Source organism: Xenopus laevis, chromosome 6L (genome assembly GCF_017654675.1).
Source record: "Xenopus laevis strain J_2021 chromosome 6L, Xenopus_laevis_v10.1, whole genome shotgun sequence".
Classification (NCBI taxonomy): domain Eukaryota; kingdom Metazoa; phylum Chordata; class Amphibia; order Anura; family Pipidae; genus Xenopus; species Xenopus laevis.
The window spans coordinates 89,520,211-89,541,263 of NC_054381.1; the positions used below are offsets into that span (position 1 = coordinate 89,520,211).

Genomic DNA, 21,053 nt, shown 5'->3' on the forward strand with positions numbered 1-21,053 from the left:
ATTAGAGACAAATTGATTAATGATTATTTAATTTTCTGATTGGTAGGGATGCACCGAATCCACTTTTTTGGATTCGGCTGAACCCCTGAATCCTTTGCAAAAGATTCGGCCGAATACCGAACTGAATCTGAACCCTAATTTGCATATGCAAATTAGGGGTGGGAAGGGGAAAAATTTTTTACTTCCTTGTTTTGTGACAAAAAAGTCATGTGATTTTCCTCCCTGCCCCTAATTTACATATGCAAATTAGGATTTAGATTCCGTTCGGCCAGGCAGAAGGATTCGGCCGAATCCTGCTGAAAAAGGCAGAATCCTGGCCGAATCCCGAACCGAATCCTGGATTCGGTGCATCCCTACTGATTGGTAAAATAATTCCGGTTATTTCCCATTTAACATTTTTTTTTCTGCACTGGAATTGGATATCGAGGGTTCAGATGGGTGTTTATTAGTACAGTACTCAGCGCTGCTGCAAGGCAGGATTATTGCAACAATATACAATGAGTGTTTTAAACAACGGAACAGCACATGTATCTTTAGCAAAAGGGGAAATGATACTGAGAGCAGAATATTAATAACACAGTTCCTTTATTGCCTTACTAATACAATACAAATATTATAGGCATTATTATTTCTACTACAATTAATACCTTCAGTATGAAAAGTAACATAAACCTTCCAAAAGTAGTAATGTTACCAAAATATTAGAACAATGCTACTGAATGTGTCTCATCATATGCTGTTACTGGTACACTGTACTTAGTTTTTTCCCTAAAGAACTAGATATATTTAGACTGCTGCTTATTTGTATTCTAGTTATATGGGGTTTCATGACTCCCTTCAGCAACAACAGCCTTAGGAAATGTTCAGTATCACTTTTAGTGCTGCTGGAAATAGAACAATTATGCAAACATTGCTAAAATGTCACAGGAAACTTAGAATTATACACACCAAATTCGGACAATGCAACCTTCCCACAACCAGTTTTATTGTAATAAATGAGTAATGTTTCATGTATATTTCAGTGAACCTTGAACACTAACCAAAATACAGAAAAATATTTCAACATTCTGCTAACACTGGAGTCCACAGAATCCACAAGATCTGTTATGCAGAATATTTTGGGCTTTATAGTATTTGAAAATGGGTACTGATCTTTTGGCCTGAACCCATTTGATTGTAAGCTGCAGACTGATACATTCCTGCTTAGAAATTCAGTGAGTGGTACTGCCTGAAATCCCTATGTTAAGCAAAACCAAAGAAAGTGCCTATCTTCAAATTAAAGGTTCTGGGGATACACATGACCCCAGGCCGCCAACAGGGTTACTATAACTTTAAATGGATATTGCCATCACATATTTAACCTGAATTTACAATAATACCATTTCATTTTATATACACACCTTGGGGCAGATTTACTAAGCTCGAGTGAAGAATTCGAATGAATAAAATTTCAAATTTCGAAGTATTTTTTGGGTACTTCCACCAAATTGGTCAAATTCGATCAAATCAAATGATTTGAAGAAAAAATCGTTTGACTATTCGACCATTCGATAGTCAAAGTACTGTCTCTTTAAAAAATACTTCAACTTCATACTTCGCCACTTTAAACCTACCGAGGTGCAATGTTAGCCTATGGGGACCTTCCCCAGCACTTTTCTAAGCTTTTTTTGATCGAATAAAAATCCTTAGATCGATCGCTTAAAATCATTCAATTCTAACGTTCGATTTGAACGATTTTATCGTTCAAACGATATTTATTCAATCGTTCAATCGAAGCATTTGCGCTAAAATCCTTCGAATTCGATATTCGAATTTGAAGGATTTTACTTCGAGAGGTCGAATTCGAGGGTTTATTAACCCTCGAAATTCGACCATTGATAAATCTGCCCCCTTATGCACTGCCACATTAGAGGTTTAGCTTTATACATAGTGTTTTTATTTAGCCATAAACAAATCACATTCACTATCTCAATGAAGTAAATGTGAAGTAAATGTTCATGACCCATTCTGACATGGGGTAACTTTTCCTGCCTTGTGATGTGGGACAGCAGGTCTTCTTTTTTATAGTATCTATGTAACATAAAGGGATTATGCTTGCCAATATGCTGTAATTAAGCTGTTTTTAGGAGTTCAGAGCTAGAGTTCACACCATGCTTAGCCCTTGATAATACGCATGGAAGGATTTGTGGTCCATCAACATCTGGGTGGAACAACACTGTTGTGGGAGGTTTATGTCCCCTAAAATTAAATCAGAATTAATGTAACATAATTAATTGTATATAATTTCCACTATGGTATCTGTATTAAGCCAGAAAGTAAAGAAGCATACATCAGATGACATTGAATATTAAAGTTTATATAAACTAACTGATAACATTAAAAGAAATGGAAAAAAATACATTTCAAAGCATTTAGCTCCTACGTCTTGACAAACAAATTTGGTTACTAGAATATGTACTGCACAGTTATTAAAGTGTGTCCCATTTCAAGTGTAATAATACTGGATTCTTTATGAAATCTTTTACAACTGGAAACTCCTAACTGGACTTTTTTTTAATGTCACATGTCAAATATTTATCAATAGCAATATAATCAATCTCTGGTCCTGGTTACAAAATATTATTAAAAACATTGACACATAATATAAAAGCTCATAATAAAGAAGTGTAAAGGCAAAATGCATGAATACATTGTTCTCCTTACAGAGCTGTACTAATCTTAACACAGAGCAGTGCTGCTCTAGCCAAAGCATCTGAAATAGTCTAATTCAAAGCATATTGTCTGTGCTTAAAAACATTCCTGTGCAGTCACAAATATGGGATGTAAAAATAATCCCAAACATGACAACCAGTGTTTCGGTTGCTGTTCACATTACTCCGATCTTCCTTCCTGTGCATTGTGACACAAAGTTTTGATCATAGTCTTCCCTTATTAAAGAAAATGTGTAATTTATCTGACACATACCCCTTCACCTTGGAATAAATTCTAAATCAACTTCCTTTTTTAAATCCTTTGTATCATTTTTGATCTTATATAAAACTATATTTACAGCTATAACCTTGATTGCTATTTGACACAGTTATATTTCATACTCTTCTTATTAACATTGCTGCTCTAATTCCCGTAACTTCTCTACAACAGTGTCCCTGGAATTTCCTCACAGACATTTGGAACTGGAATTTCATTTTATAAGAAGAGGGTTTTTCTGAGGATAAAATCTCACTATACAATAGATCCAAGCGTGTGTATCTGGCATCGCTTTGATGTTTCTTGTTTTGTTTTTCCAGAAATTGCAGATAGTCCTTAAACATTACAAAAAAGAAAAAAGCATCTAACTGGAATACACTGTACTTTAATACGTCCGTGTTAGGGTAATTTATATTAACAATAGAGTAACTCTGGGTTGCAGCACAACTACATGATCAAACCCTAAATACAAAGCAAACATAAAGACACTTTTAAACATAACAGACAGAAAAAAACATAGCTGATAGTTTAGGAAGCATCTCATTGAAAGCTAACAGGGCTAATATCAGCTCTTACAAATCTCAGAATTCAGAAGATAATTCTACATCTCATTATCCTATTATAATCTCACAGTCAAAATGACCATTTGTGTCCATCCTGTGCCATAAAAGCTGAACCAACTAGGCCTGAAATCTAGATCTTTACAGTAACAGATGTTTCTTAGTTTAATAAATGGAAACATCCACTAATGACTTTTTTAACAACACAGATGTTGATGAATATTATACAATACAAAATTCTGCAGTGCCTATGTGCAAGTCTCTGCTAGTACCCATTGTTCTAAATATCAGCCCTTCCTGTTTATGTTGCTTTAATGCATGATCCACTAAAAAAGGAGAACCTCGTGCAACAGATGTGTGACAACTTTATTGCAAATGGTTGGCTGTTTTTCCACCAAAGGACACAAATGTGGTATGTAAAACGTGCATCATAACATTTCAGCAACAAAGACAAGTTATGAAAACGTGAAATGACATTATGAAATGACAATTTTGTTTTTAAGACATTCTGTCTCACAAGAATTATATGTTCCTGAAACAAGAAAGATCATCGCGAAAGTACAGTTATAGTAGTACTATTCTGACAGTACCACCACTAAACGCCATTTTAGCAAAAAGCCATATCTGTGAATATTAGAAGACCTGAGATGCAGGCAGATACATATGGTTGGTTTAAGTAATGGCTAATTTAACCATATGTTTCCACATTTCTACACACCATTTAAAAATAGCTTAATCTTATATCAACTGCCAATATGTGCAAAACCATATCTCTGTTGGTTCTTTATAGGCAATCTTTTAACTGAATTAAGTAGGTATGAGAAAGACAATAGCCTTAATAAAGGCTTACGTTGGTCTAAGATGCACAATGAGCTGAAGAAGACATAGTCTTATACTACCCTACAGTCAGAAACATCACGCTAGTCTGTTTTTGCAGACGATTAATGGCTGTACATGCAATCTTCATTAGATCTATCCACGCTGTTGGGGAGCAAGACTCCCCTATAGGGCTCAATCTTTTATTAAAGAAAAAGTTCCAACTTAGTTTTAGTTGACACTTTATCAGTTTGCAAAGCTGCTGTGTACAGTTTTGTTTATTTTGATATAGCCCTATTCTAAAGAAACAAAGGCGCAAGCACACAATCATAGTGTAAGATTCAGCCACAAGATATCACAGTAAAACGCTTTGAAATACAAGACATATTGTGGAGAACAATCCCAAGAAGGAAGACTAGTACACATGCTACCAAAATCACAGTGCAAACTCCAGACCAGGTAGAGCTTTTAACAACCCCTCTTCTTTCATGTTCTTCTTCTATAATGTCCTGTGGAATGTTGCCATGTAAAGGCTGTTGTTCCATTGGCATGGTCACAACTGTGACTGGTTTTTGTTGGTTCCCAGGTAGTAGCCGGCAGCCAATATCACCAGGTAACAATGCCCTTTCTTTGCTTACAGGCAGAGGCCACATGTAGCATCCATTGCTAGGCAATTTAATGAATACTGGGGTATTTTCTGAAGCATGAGGAATTGCAATAACAGCAACAACGTCTGGGTCATCGGGCAGCTCGGACACAGAATATCCAGGTGGCAGTTTAGTCACACCTCTGCACCACGGGCATCTAAGGTCTTTCTGACTAGCCCTCATTTGTTGTAAGCAGACTGAACAGCACGTGTGTTTACAGTCAAGTAGCTTTGGCCTTCTTCGAGGGCTATAATAATTAAAGCAAATTTGGCATTCCAGAAGAGAATCCTGGGACAATGTTTCCATTGTATTCTTATGTGAATTTTATAATTTCTTGCAGTGGCTCAAGTGAAAATTGTTATTTCTGCCCTGGTACTGTGGAAACCTACTGAAGTCTTTGGAGGGATATAAATCCAATCGCTGTAAAAAAAAAAAGCCAACACATGTTTAGTAATCAAGTAAAATTTTGATGGTAGACTATATTCTGTAGGCTAAGACTACACCAATTACAAAATATAAACATTTTTGATAACTCTGTTGTGGTCATTACCATAACAGCAAATGATTCATTCAATTTAGCTGGGAGAATGTGTATTATTATATAGGTTAAAAAATACAAGTCATCGGTTATAAATCAAAGCCTACAGAATTAGGGAATGAAGCTTAAAGAAAGAGTAAGATGATATTAATCATGGAACATTGTAAAACATGGCTGAAATAAACTTTCTAAAGGACACCCACATTTAAAATCAAGTGCACACATTAATTGAACATGTCGTATAAAAATTGTAAAATAGCCCAATACAACATAGTAGAATAAAATACTAAAGTATAAACATAACACGTGCCAAAAAAGGCATCAATTTAGTCTAGTCTCTGTATCCTAACCACTAACCAATGGTTGTTAGCAATAAGGATCAAGTAAAAGTGCAATGGACAGTGGGACACTGTAAAGAGTTGAACACTGCAGCACAAATTTGCACATAATTATAGACAGGTTGAAAAAGGTATCATTTCTGAAGTTTATGAAGTGCAACTTTTTCAAAATAATATACATGTTGCTCCCAAGCATGGAAAAACTACTACCAAACAGCCAGTTAAAGGGGACCTGTTTGAGTGAATTGGTGTTGAATCCGCAACCTGAATCTCAATTTAAAATCAATATCAATTCATAATCTCGAAACTGCCCAGAGTAAGCACCCATAAGGTGGGCAGTTACTGGGGGTATCGGAGGTCTTTTCTGGTACTGTATTTAGTTTTACATATATTTGTAAAGGGTATATTGTTTTTAACAAACATATTTGCAGATGATAGTAATATATCTTAAAAAGTGCCTGCCTTTGGAGAACAGATGTTTGACCAGATGACGCCTGGCCAATTGGCATACTGCATCTTTTAAATTACAGAATCATACTATAGGTATGGAATCCGTTATCCGGAAACCCATAATCCAGAAAGCTCCAAATTACGGAATGGCTGTCTCCCATCGACTCCATTTTATCCAAATAAACCAAATTTTATAAAAAGATTTTCTTTTTCTCTGTAATACTTAAGCAGTACCTTGTAATTGATCCAAACGAATATATAATTAATCCTTATTGTAAGCAAAACTAATCTTTTTGGTTTATTTAATGTTTACATGATTTTCTAGTAGACTTTAGGTGGAAGATCTAAATTACGTAAAGATACCTTATCCGGAAAACCCCAGGTCCCGAGCTTTCTGGATAAAAGGTTCCATATCTTTACAAATTTTTGATTTAGAAACAGGTTGAATAGATGAGGGGATAGTTTTGAATTCTAAAAGTCCTGTCTTATCAGTCAGCATTAAGCAAAATGATTTTAGCATACCACTTCAAATTCCAGATAAAACTCCTTTATCTGGCAAGCCTGGAATCCACAATTGTACAACTTTCTGTGCACATAATATAATCTTGAATCCAAATTGATAGACAGGTGTTTTATGATGCAATGGAACCATGACAGTTCTTTTTGTTGTCTTTAGGTGCAGTCAGTGTTGCAAATATTTTTTTAACAAAGTGTGTAAGCCATCTGTCTCTGTATTTCTAAAAAATTGAATTTCTAGGTTTTTGAGAAGACGCATCTTATAAACCTATATTTCTTCATGAAACTTTTGTTATTTACAGATATCACATCCACAAAATAAAAACCCATTAAAATTTATTTTGGATTCCACTGTCTGTGTCATATTAATAGAAGTGTGAACTTCATGACATATTGCAACACTTCAGCGTATTTGTATTCAAATGTCCTTTAAGAATTCTCAGTCACAATTCTGAAGCACTTCAGGCTATAGGAAAGGGCAAATTCAGGTTCTTTAATGTGCTATGTTTTAAAGAGGCAGTATACCCCTTGTTCAACATGAGCTTAATAGGGCTTGTGCAGAACATGGCCATATTTATACATAGGTATTGAGGGCCCCTGCCTTGGGAGTCAGCTTTAGGGAGAGCTCGGGTGCCTATTTTTTTTTTAAGAAAAAAAAACTTTATTTGGAAAGCCCCAGGTCCCGAGCATTCCCGATAAAGGGTCCCATCCCTGTAGTTTCTGTCCTGCTGATGACTGTCTAGGGTTGCCACCTTTATTTCTGGCTGAGACCGGACGGGGGGGCGGGTCTGTGACATCAGTGGGCGTACGCATGACGTCAGTGGTAGGGGCTATGATGGCAGTGGGCGGACCCGTGACGTCAGTGGGCTATGACACAGCGATCAGCGATTGGCCGATCGCCGTGTCAATCAAGGGAATCCCGTCCAGTTTTCCCTATTTGGAAAACCGGGCAGGAAGTATAGACCCAGGCAGCCCCTCAAAATACCGGGCTGTCCGGGTCAAAACCAGACAGGTGGCAACCCTATGACTGTCGAACATAAAATTATGCTTTTATAGAGGTGCTATATCACAAAATACATAAATAAAGTGAACAGTGTGAGATGTGCTTCCATACAGATATTCTAAGTTAATTAAACAATTAACACCCCATCATTAATAATGAAATGTTTACCTAGCTCAGCGACTTGGAAAGTGGAGTGATTGCTTTAAGATGCTGCAAAAAGCTGCAGTGATGGAGACTATATAAAACTATCTCTGTCTCTTTTATGAGATAAAAACGTAATCATATTCATGCTGAGCTCGTGTTTTCACAAATTATTTTAGCACATGTAACGCTTTCTTGACCTATTCTGTCAATTAGGGGTTAAGAGTGTCCAGCTAGTGTATGAGCATGGGTTACACTGTGAAACTACAGTCAGGGCAGCTTCCCCTTTAAGATGGTGTAAAACTACAACCCACAGGCTAATTAGTGTTAAGGATAGAATAATGGACGCCAGGAGGTTCTTTAGATAGTGAAAACAAGTGAGATGGTTTATTAGCACAACAAATATGCAAAGGCAATTGACCACAGGTTTACTCACGCAGGAGTTGTAGTAGGAGTTAGCATATCACAGAGGAGAAAGGATAGCATTGATGATGATGCAGCATGTACAGGTGTCACTCCTCAAGTCAAACAGTAGGAAGAATATCTCACTCTCAAAGACCAGCGACCAATGTGAAACAGGATCGATCAAGTAGGGGTCAGGCAGTGCTCTGCTAAACTGAATTCCCTATCACTGAGTTCCCTACACTAAAGGCACCTTAGAAGCCTTTGGGAGGCTACTCCCTGCTATTCTCCTTATTGGAGCATACAACTGCTCATACTACCTAAATCTGGCTATCTCTCTCTCCTAGAGAGACTATAACAGAATCTGCCCTAATGATAACTAATCCTCGTTCACGGGATTTCCTGGTTCCCGACTTCAGTACCAAAGGTACAGGTCCCTTTGGGGTAAATGGCTTACTGGGTCCTTGGTGATCCCAGGTTCAATGGGAAACACCTAGCAGCACAGACACCAGGAGCCAAAGAGGAAGAGGCCAGGGGAGTGTCATTACACTCTTTGTCCAATAGGTGTAGATGTTACACTTTACCAGTTAGAAGGGCTTGGCCCAATAACAAGGGAAAAGAGAATTTAAGGAAGGGTAGGGGATTAACTCTATAGGAGCCTAATAGATCCTATAGGTCCCTACACACAAAAAACACAAAAAAAGTTTTGGATCCTTTAAAATTGTATATGCTGGATTATCCCCTACAATTCAAGGGTAGCAGGCTGGAGAAGCAGAATATTTGCCAATATGGTACTTTTTTAGCAAAAAGGAGCTACATCTGGGTTTGTCACAAGTAAGTCTTAAAGGAACAGTTCAGTGTAAAAATAAAACTGGCTATTTAGATAGGCTGTGCTAAATAAAATGTTTCTGAAATAGTTAGCCAAAAATGTAATGTATAAAGGCTGGAGTGACTGGATGGCTAACATAATAGGCAGAACACAACTTCCTCCTAACCTCTTAATTAGTCAGTGACTTGAAAGGGGCCATATACAATTGCAATTTTGGGTGTAAATGAGCACTAAAATATCCAAAATTGCCCTTTATTGCTTGAGGATCAAGATGCAGATCTTTCTTTGTCATCCAGCCTTCATTTCATTATTTCTCCTTTAATCTTCCTAGCCTTGAGCTACCTGTAGTAATCCCCTAGCCATAAACAAACATTTGTGTGTTGCCTTATTGGCAGGGGTGTGGTCTGATACATTTCTGGAGTGTTTAGCCAGAAAAGTTAGAAAAAACAGGGCAGGCATGTACACTGAAGAAATAATAAAATAGTTGATGTTACCTCTTTAATTAGTAGCCTCTTTAAAAAAAGGTTAAATCAGAAAGTGAAAAGTAAAATTCCATTACATGTATGGGACCTGTTATCTAGAATTCTTTTCCAGATAAAGGATCTTTCCTTAGTTTGGATCTTCATACTGTAAGTGTACCAGAAAATCATGCAAACAATAAATAAACCCAATAAGCTGGTTTTGCTTCCAAAAAGGATTAATTATATCTTAGTTTGGATCAAGTACAATGTACTGTTTTATTATAACAGAGAAAAAGGAAATCATTTTTAAAGATGTGGATTATTTGATTACAATGTCAATGGGAGATGGCCTTTCCGTAATCCGGAACTTTTTAGGGTTTCCACATAATGAATCACATACATATACTAGTTACAAAATACTAATTTACCTGTAATTTACCTGCACTTTGCATCTGCAGTGTTCCTGCAGCACCTATATCCTAGTTTGCAAGAAAACTACATTTAATTAATATGAAGCATATGCTGAATGTAAACAAGCTAGTCTACTTCCAGTAAACAACTATAGAAAAGTCATCAATCAGTACAACAGTAATTCCAGCAACAGTGCTGTGTTCAACAACAAATTATATCGCTTAACAAAACAGGTCATATTTCAAGTGCTGCTTCAAGGTCTATTATGGCTACCTACATTCTGCAGGGGAACAAACTTTACTATTTTTAAATTAGATTAAAGGGGATGTATCGTCTAAAGTTGTAATCCCCCTTTGCCTTTGGCGAATGAATACAAGCATTTTCCAAACTATAAGTAATTAATTTTTATGAGCCGGTTTTGAGTTGCTCGCAGCGCAATCAATTTCCCCACATACCTGCTCATTTCAGTAGCGCGCAAAACCTTCATGGCCTCTGGTCTCTTCTGCTTGGCCCGCCTGCCTCTTCTGCTAGTCCCGCCTGCCTACCAATGAAAAACAAGTAGGCAGCCTTGTTTGCAGACGCCTGCTTGACGTGCGTGTGCCTCACCGTCACTGCCACCGTTGCTTGACTGCCTACTTGTTTTTCATCGGTAGGCAGGCGGAACTAACAGAAGAGGCAGGCGGGCCAAGTAGAAGAGGCTGCAAGCAACTCAAAACCAGCTCATAAAAAATAATTATTTGCAATTTGAAAAATGCTTGTATTCATTTCCCAAAGGCAAAAGGGGATTATAATTTTTGACCATACATCCCCTTTAATATCTGCAGAACCTATATCTGCATCAATGCCAATGCAACACTGCTGAGGCTGATTTTGTATAAATGCATGAACATTTTGAAATCATGTTTCGGCCGCACATTAATAATGTCTTAAAGTGATATTGACACTTTGACAGGTTTTTACAGTATCCTGATACTGTCACTATTAAAGAGCTTGCCGGTACTCACTGTAAGGAAAATGAGTGATTCACAGAGCAGAAGACTGAGAGAATAGAGCAACACCTTAAAGATGACTTCTCAAAGTATCATAAGAGGGAAAGTAGAGCTGCTGCAGAGGTGGGTTGGTTTGGGTTGTGTTTTCAAGTGTTAGAGCAACAGACTAAGCAGATATAGGATTTAGAGTTACAACTTCAAACTGTCAAAGACCAATTGCAAATGTTAAGGTTATGCAAATTCCATCCAATGGACAGCACTCCTTTTTCCATAAAACCGTCTTTATTTTTCTTAGGACAGCAACATGCAACGTTTCGAGCGGCACTCCACTCTTTATCAAGCATAAATCACAATGTTAACACCTGGACTTAAATACCCTGGGGCACAGTGCCCCCTGGTGTCATCACACATTATAGCAAACATATGTCGACATCATAATTGTTACAAAAATATATGTTTCTCTTCAATAATGGTTACAAAATATCAATAAACATGTATACATAATTTCCTGTTCTATTACAGATTCATTTATCTTAGTTGAAAATAGACCAACTTATCTGTAGCATGTCCAATACAGATTGCAACCCAACCAGGGTAAGGAAATTTAAAATGTCCACATAACGACCTATAAAAATAAAATCAACTTCAAGTTAAAATCATTTCAATAAAAATGGATGAAGATCATATTCATGGTTCAGACCGTTAGGGGCTAGTGTACCCAACCTTCTGATCCACTGGGCCTCCCTTTGTAATAGTTCTTTATCACGGTCTCCCCCACGTCTCTTTCTTGAGACTGTATCCAATATTTGAAATCGCAGTTGACTTATAGTGTGACCACTTTCATTAAAGTGCTTAGCTAATGGCTGGTTCAACCCATTTCTAATTGCGGATTTATGTTCAGTTAGCCTATCACGTATACACCGAATGGTTTTACCCACGTAAATTTTCCCACAGGGGCACTTAATACCGTACACCACATACGTGGATGCACAGGTAAAGAAACCCCTAATGGGAATGCGTGTACCTCTCAATGGATGGTAGATCCATTCTCCCTTTAGGACATTATTACAATGGCTGCAACCACAACATGGGAACGTCCCATTTTTTCTTGGTGCCAGTAAAGTCTGTGTATGTTTTATAGAAGGGCCCAAATCTGCTTTAACCAATTGTGTTCCTATTGTTTCAGCCCTTGTATAAGACATCACTGGTGGGGATTTAAAGATATCTTTATTAGGGAAATTCCTGGTTAGTAGACTCCAATCCTTACGTATAATCTTTGAAATGTCTCCACTCAACATATTGTACTGATTAACAAATGGAATCCTTTTAAAGTTCTGTCTACTCCTGTTGCTTTTTCCTCTTTTTCCTATGACACTTATTACAGGTCGCTCACCAGGATTATTTGGTAATTCTCTACTTTCCTGATCACCGCATCCTTTTTCTATAACTTTGGTGGGATATCCTCTAGCTTTAGGTTTAAAGCTAGAGGATATCCCACCAAAGTTATAGAAAGCCCATTCACATTGGCTGCTCCAGAGTATACAAATTCCATCCAATGGACAGCACTCCTTTTTCCATAAAACCGTCTTTATTTTGGACGCGCACCCAATATCGAAAATTTGGGCAGAAATGTGAGTGCGGTCTGATTTGTTTTCTATACGAAATGTTAAGGTTATGCAGTCAGAATGCAGAGTAGGAAAAAGAACAATTAGCTGCACAGTTTGAACAGTATTTTATAAAGACTGTTCATAAAAAAAGGAGGAGAAAGAAGCAGAATCTTGTTACAGGAGTAGACAGAACTTTAAAAGGATTCCATTTGTTAATCAGTACAATATGTTGAGTGGAGACATTTCAAAGATTATACGTAAGGATTGGAGTCTACTAACCAGGAATTTCCCTAATAAAGATATCTTTAAATCCCCACCAGTGATGTCTTATACAAGGGCTGAAACAATAGGAACACAATTGGTTAAAGCAGATTTGGGCCCTTCTATAAAACATACACAGACTTTACTGGCACCAAGAAAAAATGGGACGTTCCCATGTTGTGGTTGCAGCCATTGTAATAATGTCCTAAAGGGAGAATGGATCTACCATCCATTGAGAGGTACACGCATTCCCATTAGGGGTTTCTTTACCTGTGCATCCACGTATGTGGTGTACGGTATTAAGTGCCCCTGTGGGAAAATTTACGTGGGTAAAACCATTCGGTGTATACGTGATAGGCTAACTGAACATAAATCCGCAATTAGAAATGGGTTGAACCAGCCATTAGCTAAGCACTTTAATGAAAGTGGTCACACTATAAGTCAACTGCGATTTCAAATATTGGATACAGTCTCAAGAAAGAGACGTGGGGGAGACCGTGATAAAGAACTATTACAAAGGGAGGCCCAGTGGATCAGAAGGTTGGGTACACTAGCCCCTAACGGTCTGAACCATGAATATGATCTTCATCCATTTTTATTGAAATGATTTTAACTTGAAGTTGATTTTATTTTTATAGGTCGTTATGTGGACATTTTAAATTTCCTTACCCTGGTTGGGTTGCAATCTGTATTGGACATGCTACAGATAAGTTGGTCTATTTTCAACTAAGATAAATGAATCTGTAATAGAACAGGAAATTATGTATACATGTTTATTGATATTTTGTAACCATTATTGAAGAGAAACATATATTTTTGTAACAATTATGATGTCGACATATGTTTGCTATAATGTGTGATGACACCAGGGGGCACTGTGCCCCAGGGTATTTAAGTCCAGGTGTTAACATTGTGATTTATGCTTGATAAAGAGTGGAGTGCCGCTCGAAACGTTGCATGTTGCTGTCCTAAGAAAAATAAAGACGGTTTTATGGAAAAAGGAGTGCTGTCCATTGGATGGAATTTGTATACTCTGGAGCAGCCAATGTGAATGGGCTACTGGACGCGCACCCAATATCGAAAATTTGGGCAGAAATGTGAGTGCGGTCTGATTTGTTTTCTATACGAAATGTTAAGGTTATGCAGTCAGAATGCAGAGTAGGAAAAAGAACAATTAGCTGCACAGTTTGAACAGTATTTTATAAAGACTGTTCATAAAAAAAGGAGGAGAAAGAAGCAGAATCTTGTTAGAAATCATATAGAAGTGCGGGCTTTGATAACCTCTCAGGATTGGGAGGGGGTGAATGAATGGTCAGGGTCTGAAGAGGGGATGGAAGATGTGTCAGCTGAGCAACAGTTAACTGAAGAAACTCAGTCATGGTCAGCTAGTGAATTAACTGAAATTGGGCAAAAGTTTATACAAAAGGTTGGATAGGGATTTCTGGAATGGGTTTTACGTGTCTGGGATTTAGGAGGTGATGGTATTATGCTGACGGACAGAGAAGCAGTGGGTTTAGGAAGTCTAGGAAGGATCCCCGTGTGCATTTATACATGAAACATGGGCGTAACACAACTGGGACATTTTCCTTATTGCATCTAATTAGAGATTCTATTGCACAGACTATAGACAGTCCCTATGAATTAATAGACCAGACCCCCTGGGAGTTACAACAGAGGGGATGCAGAGACTGAGAGCTATGGGATGTATGTCTGGTATCACTCCCGATCCTTTACCTGACAGAGGGGTGAGACATGTAGTGGTTGACTAGGGGAGTCCTGACATGGCTGCTTTTGCACCATTGATCAAAAGCAAATTGCCCAGAACAGTTAAAAGCCCCTCTTTTCACTATGTTGAGTGCTTTAGAAGCAAAAGAAGGAAGTACAATTTATGATGCGACTGTGCTCTTGGGTCAAATGGGAGAAATGAATGTTGACAGAAGTGAAAGGAAACAGCAAGGTAGTGTAGATAAGGGGGGCCAGGAGGGGCATACATGTGTTAAAATTACTCGCAGACAAATGTTTCTAGATTTGCTAAACAGTGGTGTTCCAATAGAAAATATTGACGGAAAGCAGACTAAATTTCTGCTCGCTATGTGGAGGGAACTAACAGCAAAGGGGAAGTTGAGGCCAGCCAAACCTAAAAAGGTTGCCCTCAGTGATGCTGAGGAATTAAGTCCGTCAGCTCCTCCTATAATTGACTTAGATGAGGAGTTGAGCCCAGCCCCATTAACTTTTCCCTCCACATCGCCATATGCAGAGTGTAAGAATCTGTTAGATGACATGAAACACACAGAAGGGATAGGGTGGCAGTTGCCGCAGCCAATAGACTGAAGGGGTGGCAGATTCTCAGGGCCTGCCATAACAAAAATCAATGCTATGAAACCTGGGGATCCATGCCCTTATATACCAGTCACTTTATATTGGCAGGGACACAAACCATTTCAAGATACAGCTCAGCCAGGCCAACAAAATGCAGTTGCAATGACTGAAGCGTTGGGAGGCAAAGCTGCTGTTGCTGTACCTATTGGAATGCAATTAGGTAAAAGTCTTATTTTTGCAGCACAAATCTTCATTTTCTTAGTACCAGATAATATTGTGGAAATTGATTTTTTTAAGGTACAATATGTGGTTATATGGTTGGGAACATTTATTGTTGGAGTCAAGAGTTTCACTATTAAAGCTGTAATGCCCATTGTGTATGAAAACATTGAATGGACTCCAATTCACATATCACCTCCACCAAACCATGTGAACCTGAAACAATGCCACCTTCCAGGTGGTCAAAAGGAGATAACAATGGCAACTGAGATGATGGTGGAGGTGGGAGTTTTCAGACTGGTAGTCAGTCTATTTAGTGCCCCAATGTGGCCAGTAAAAGAGACAGCTAGCACTTGGATTTTAATCATTGATTACAAAGAAGTGGATAAAGTAGAGTCTTCTTTGGCCGTATCAGTGTAAGAAATGGTTACACTCGTGGAACAAGTGACTGATGCATTTACCAGTTTGGTTACAAATCAAGGACTGGCTCAAAGTATGACTTTCATGACCATTATATGGACTAGCCCAATCAATTGTTATTCCACAACTGGTTTTGGACTGTATAATAGAGGCACAGCACATGATTGGACTGTTTCGTTACTGGATACGTTATGTGTCACTGACTGTTTGTTCAATTTACTTTGTTACAAGGAAAAAGACTGTTTTTCAGTTGAGGGAAGGGGACAAAAGTGCCCTGCAAACTGCTATGGAAGAAAAACAATTCCTTGTTCTGTACATTGCCGTGCAACCTGATGAAGGAACTATTATGGATGTACCTGTCACAGTCAGTACTGATTTAGCAATATCTGGATGGGTAAATGGTAATGAAATTAACTTGTGTGCAGCTTTTGCACAGAAACTCACTTTCCAGAAGTGGAAATTGTATGTACAAGTAAGGAGGGGAGTGTCAAGTGAATCTTCATCTCAAGTGTCACAGCAGATGTCTGGATTAGTACAGTTCGGATGTGATAGTTTTGAGCAACCCGAACTGACACTTTCTCCATCTACCATTAAGGAAGCAGTAATAGGGGAGGACTTCACTTTATTGTTTACAGATAGATCTGCCACTATTATTGCTGCCAGAGACGTCTGGACTGCAGCTGTTTTCCAACTAACAGCCCATCAAACTGGAGTGTGTGGCTCTAGCCAATATGCTGAATTAATGTCAGTAGTGCCTATACTGAAGAAAACACAAGGTTTGTTGATTATATATACAGATGAATGGACAGTGTTCAGAGCTTTGACTGTGTGGAATGTACAATGGCATAAAGACAAATGGACTGTCAATAGAAAACTCTTATGGGGTGGAGCATACCTGTACATTTGGTCTAATATTTGGGAAATTGCTGAAACAAGAGACAAACAAGTGATATGTGTGAACGCCCATGCTGGACAGCAACAAAATGAACTTGTAGGTGGATTAGCAAAAATACTAATTCATCAAGAGGAAGAGACTGAGATACATATTTTAGCACTCTGTACATCGAGGAGTTCAAGGCACTATAGACTATTCAAAGCATAAAGGAATACTTTTAACCACTGTACTTGCTAAAGACATTGTGCAACAATTCCCTGTATGTCAAAAAGTGAAGAAAAGACCGTCATTACATAAACATTTTAGAGCATATGGAACACTACTGACAATGGAACTCATTTTTACTGGAGTGGGCATCTCAACAAGGAGTATATTGGGTGTTTCTTATTTCATATTATCCGCAAACCACAGGATTAACTGAACACGTTAATGGTTTGTTAAAACAGCAGGTAAAACTTTTGGCTCCAACTCATACCCTCAAGGGGTTGGAACAAGACTGTTATGCGTGGATAATGGGATCATGGAATATATTGCTGAGAATAAATGTGTGTTTCAAGCTAATAATGATAGTGTGAAATGGGAAACTGAACCTATTTGGGAGAATGGTCTATTATATGTGCAGGGGGTTACGTAACATATTTTTTGGATGTGTGTGAAGGAGATTATAATCCTGTTTTATCTTCCAGCCTACTATTAATAGAGAGGTCAATATCCTAAAAACATGGCTGGCAACATGGTTATACCTTTTCTGTGATTTGTGTGCTCTGCTGTGATATAACTTTTGGTTTATGGCAAGAGAACTCAATTCTACAAATGCATATACAGACTGCAAAGCAGCAAAATGAATCTAATTGTTGGGTGTGCTCTCATGCGCTTACTCATGGATTGGGAACTCCTTGTTGGGGGCATCATTAACATGGACTGAACTAAGGGACGGTTCTTAATTTCTCTTCAATGGTTAATGCTTCAAATGAAAGGATTTACTTATTGGACTGTAAACTATAAAATATACAGATTTGGTGGATAAACAAAGAATAGAATAAGACACAAATTATTTACTACTGATGATATAATATGGACTTGGTTTGCATCTTGGACATGGTGGGGCATGAAATTCTGAACAAGTGAGTGCATGTACCTTCATCCCGGATAATGAGGATGTCATTCTAAGCCACATTGAGTAGGTTAAACTGTTGTAGGAAAAAGCTAGAGCTATTGCTAAGGATGGTCAATTATTTATTTTATGCTTGTGTTTAGCTTTTTCTATTATTCTGAAACTGATTTAATGTATCTAGTACCATATCTGACAAGAGTCAGGTATTGCCCATACGTGTCAATGCTTTTGAATTGATTTCCTATCATACTTCTCTGTGAATCATGGGGTGGAATGTAAGGAAAATGAGTGATTCGCAGAGCAGAAGATAGAGAGAATAGAGCAACACCTTAAAAATGGTGTTTAAAGCTTTTAGCAATTCAAGGAATGTGACACTGTTTAATGCTTGATTTTAACCATATATAGTGTGCTTACTGATAATATGTACTCAATAATGATGCATATTAACCATATATAGTATGCTTAGTGATAACATATGCAGTAATGATGTATTTTTACCATATATAGTTTGCTATAGTATTAAGCTGCTAAAATGTATATACTTCTTATATACTGTGTGGGGGAAACATATATAAAGCTTCATTTGGGGGGAGGCTCTTTGACCTGCCTGGACTTCAGAGTGCCTGGTTATGTTGGAATTACTGCTGAGCCATTTTATGGAGGGGTCCCTCAGCTAAGTATCAATAAATCTCTTATGTTTGTTTTACTTGTATGTGTCAGTTAAATGACTCTACAGACTAAACAAGAGCCTTTCTCAATACACTCACCTACTGTGTTAAAAAGAACACCTTACCACGCCTCCTGTTACTTACATGTGTCATCCAGCAACAGCCTGTCAGCCTTGGCTACTGCACGTTGGGTTTGGGGTGAGGCAAGATCTTTACCCCAACCCAAGCATGATGTAACCAAGCTAAGCTTTTTAAAGTGATACTTACACATTCCTGTGAACATCTAAAAATTGACCAGGATCACTTTAAGCATGAATTCCAGCAACTGAGGCCTCGAAACGAATCACTAAAATTGCATGTGTCATATGTTACATTTACCCTTGGGCAACGTGATTAAAAAGCAGTATGTTGTGGGTGACCCACTACTGTGCAAAATGAACTGATCTCTGACAAAGACAAATAAAGGAGGAATATTTTAAACAGTTATACTTTTAGGGGTTAAACAGACAGAGTTTAAGGCATATGAAAGAATATGACAAACTATTATGTTTAACACAGGAAACTGATTGAATTTGATCAATAATACACATGCACCATGGTTAATATATTATTCGGGAGTAATGCTGACAGGCATGCCCCTAAGCAGAAATATCAGTATAGCTGTGTGTCTAATAATAATAAAACGCCATAACTTGTGAAGGCAAGGGCAGAGAATTCTATATGGGGTGTTGTGAAAACATGCAGTCTGCTGGAAAACACACAAATGACATAATACAACTAATAGAATGTTATTTGCAATTGAGTCTATCTGAAACCAGAAGATCAACTTTCTTTGTGCTCTATAACAAAAAAAACAATCTCCCAGCAGAAACAGTTTTCCCCTCAGGTCTCTTTCCACTGGCAAGAGAAATACAATTTTTCTGGTTCCCAGATGTTTCCAGTGTATATCCCTAATCACCTTTTTTTCCATAATGCCAGCCAAATTGTGAATTCTTAAGCAATGAGATCATGCACGCTTCCTTTCCTTTTAAGGTTTAAGGAAAAACAGTCAATTCCGTATAGACATAAACAGTACCAGCAGGCAACCTATTAACACTGCTACACACAAATCCTCATTGTTTCAGGAGCATACTGGATCAAGGCTGGGTTTGCAGGGGTTGGGGGGGGATTCATTTCTGTAAATGTCCCTAAGGACAGGGATATCACTGGTCACAGAGCTAAATCCAAGGTGCATTCCATAAAGCCTGTAAAGGGCTGCCCTGACTGCGACCCTTTCCATGATGTACAGTGCAGCTGACATTATTACCTGATGTGTCAGTGGCTCTTGTTCCCCTCAGCCTGCATGATGTTATCAGCTGGACATGTTCACTGTTCTGCAGGCAGGAGGCGACAAGCAGGAAGAAGCCGAGCAGTAAAGACGCTTTGTTCTGCCTGCAGTGAATCCCAGACGGAGAACGAGCCCAATCATAACATCCTTCTCATCATTTGCCTTCTTCCCAGCTCCTCCCGGAAAAAAAAGTAAATCACTACACCCCCTTCCCTTCTGAAATGGAAGCAGCCCACCTACTGAAATCAACCTATTTAACCATTAAGCTGCTGTCCATCACAACCATCCTCACAGGCAGAGGGGGGTTGGATTCCATCAGCCTCATGTACATTCATGTAGCCCCCAGCTCTTATTTAACCACCGGTCCCATATTCATGGCAGAATTCTGGCAGTTGTAGTTCAGCAACATTAATTTTCTGGATATAGCATTACATAACCCTTTGGGGTGACACAGGTGCATGCAGTGGCAGCCTGGCAATCCTGCAATGTAAACCCTTCCCAGCAGGTGCAAGTTCAAGGTTGGGAGCACAGGGCAAAATAGAAAGCAGAGCTCTGTGTTTGCTGCTGTGTCCCTGCAGAAAGATACACAGACTTTAACCATTCCTTATTCCTCTCCCAACCCATTTTGGCTACTGTAGGTCCAGCAGGAGAGTGTGAATGCCCCAGGGCAGCTGTAATAAGCCCACTTACCTGATCATGTGTGGTGTGTGTGCTATAGATCTCCCTCAGACTGGCCCAGTGCTGCACACTGACTCCTCTCCCACATTGTCAGTCTTGCTTTGTGTATGGGCTGCTCCCTGCTTCTCACTGACAGGAAAGGGGTGTAGCTACATTTTGTAAACTTACAGAGGGAAACCAGAGCAATGACATCGCTCAGAATAATTTATAAATATTACTGACTTTAGCAGTTACTTCTTTCTGTATAACAGGGATTCAACCTATTGCCTATGTCTTCTGCTGCACATTAATGTGCAGAGGTATCACGTTTTAACGAATAGCAGGAAAAAGAAGGAAGGTAAACTGCCACCCCCGCTCAGGTAGGTACAATTTACTTACTGGCAGCACTGAAGTTGTCAGGAAGCTCTGCAAAGACAAGGATCTATGTTGCTGTTGCATTTCTACAAATTGCACCTACTTTTTGGTATACAGTCCAGT

At 38.5% G+C, this 21,053-nt stretch overlaps 1 protein-coding gene across 2 annotated transcripts; it reads right to left on the reverse strand.

Annotated features, from left to right (window-relative positions):
- Positions 1-2,335: 2,335 nt before the first annotated feature.
- On the reverse strand, positions 2,336-20,651 carry rnf152.L (ring finger protein 152 L homeolog). 2 transcript variants are annotated; one of them, NM_001094080.1, is given in 2 exon segments: positions 2,336-5,410; positions 20,589-20,651. In NM_001094080.1, a coding segment is annotated over 1 exon segment (612 nt). In that variant the 5' UTR covers positions 5,297-5,410; positions 20,589-20,651; the 3' UTR covers positions 2,336-4,684.
- Between the last annotated feature and the right edge of the window lie 402 nt (positions 20,652-21,053).

Excerpts from the sequence above, each read along its gene's own strand:
- rnf152.L (XM_018266593.2), bottom strand. The coding sequence starts at position 5,296 with ATGGAAACATTGTCCCAGGATTCTCTTCTGGAATGCCAAATTTGCTTT.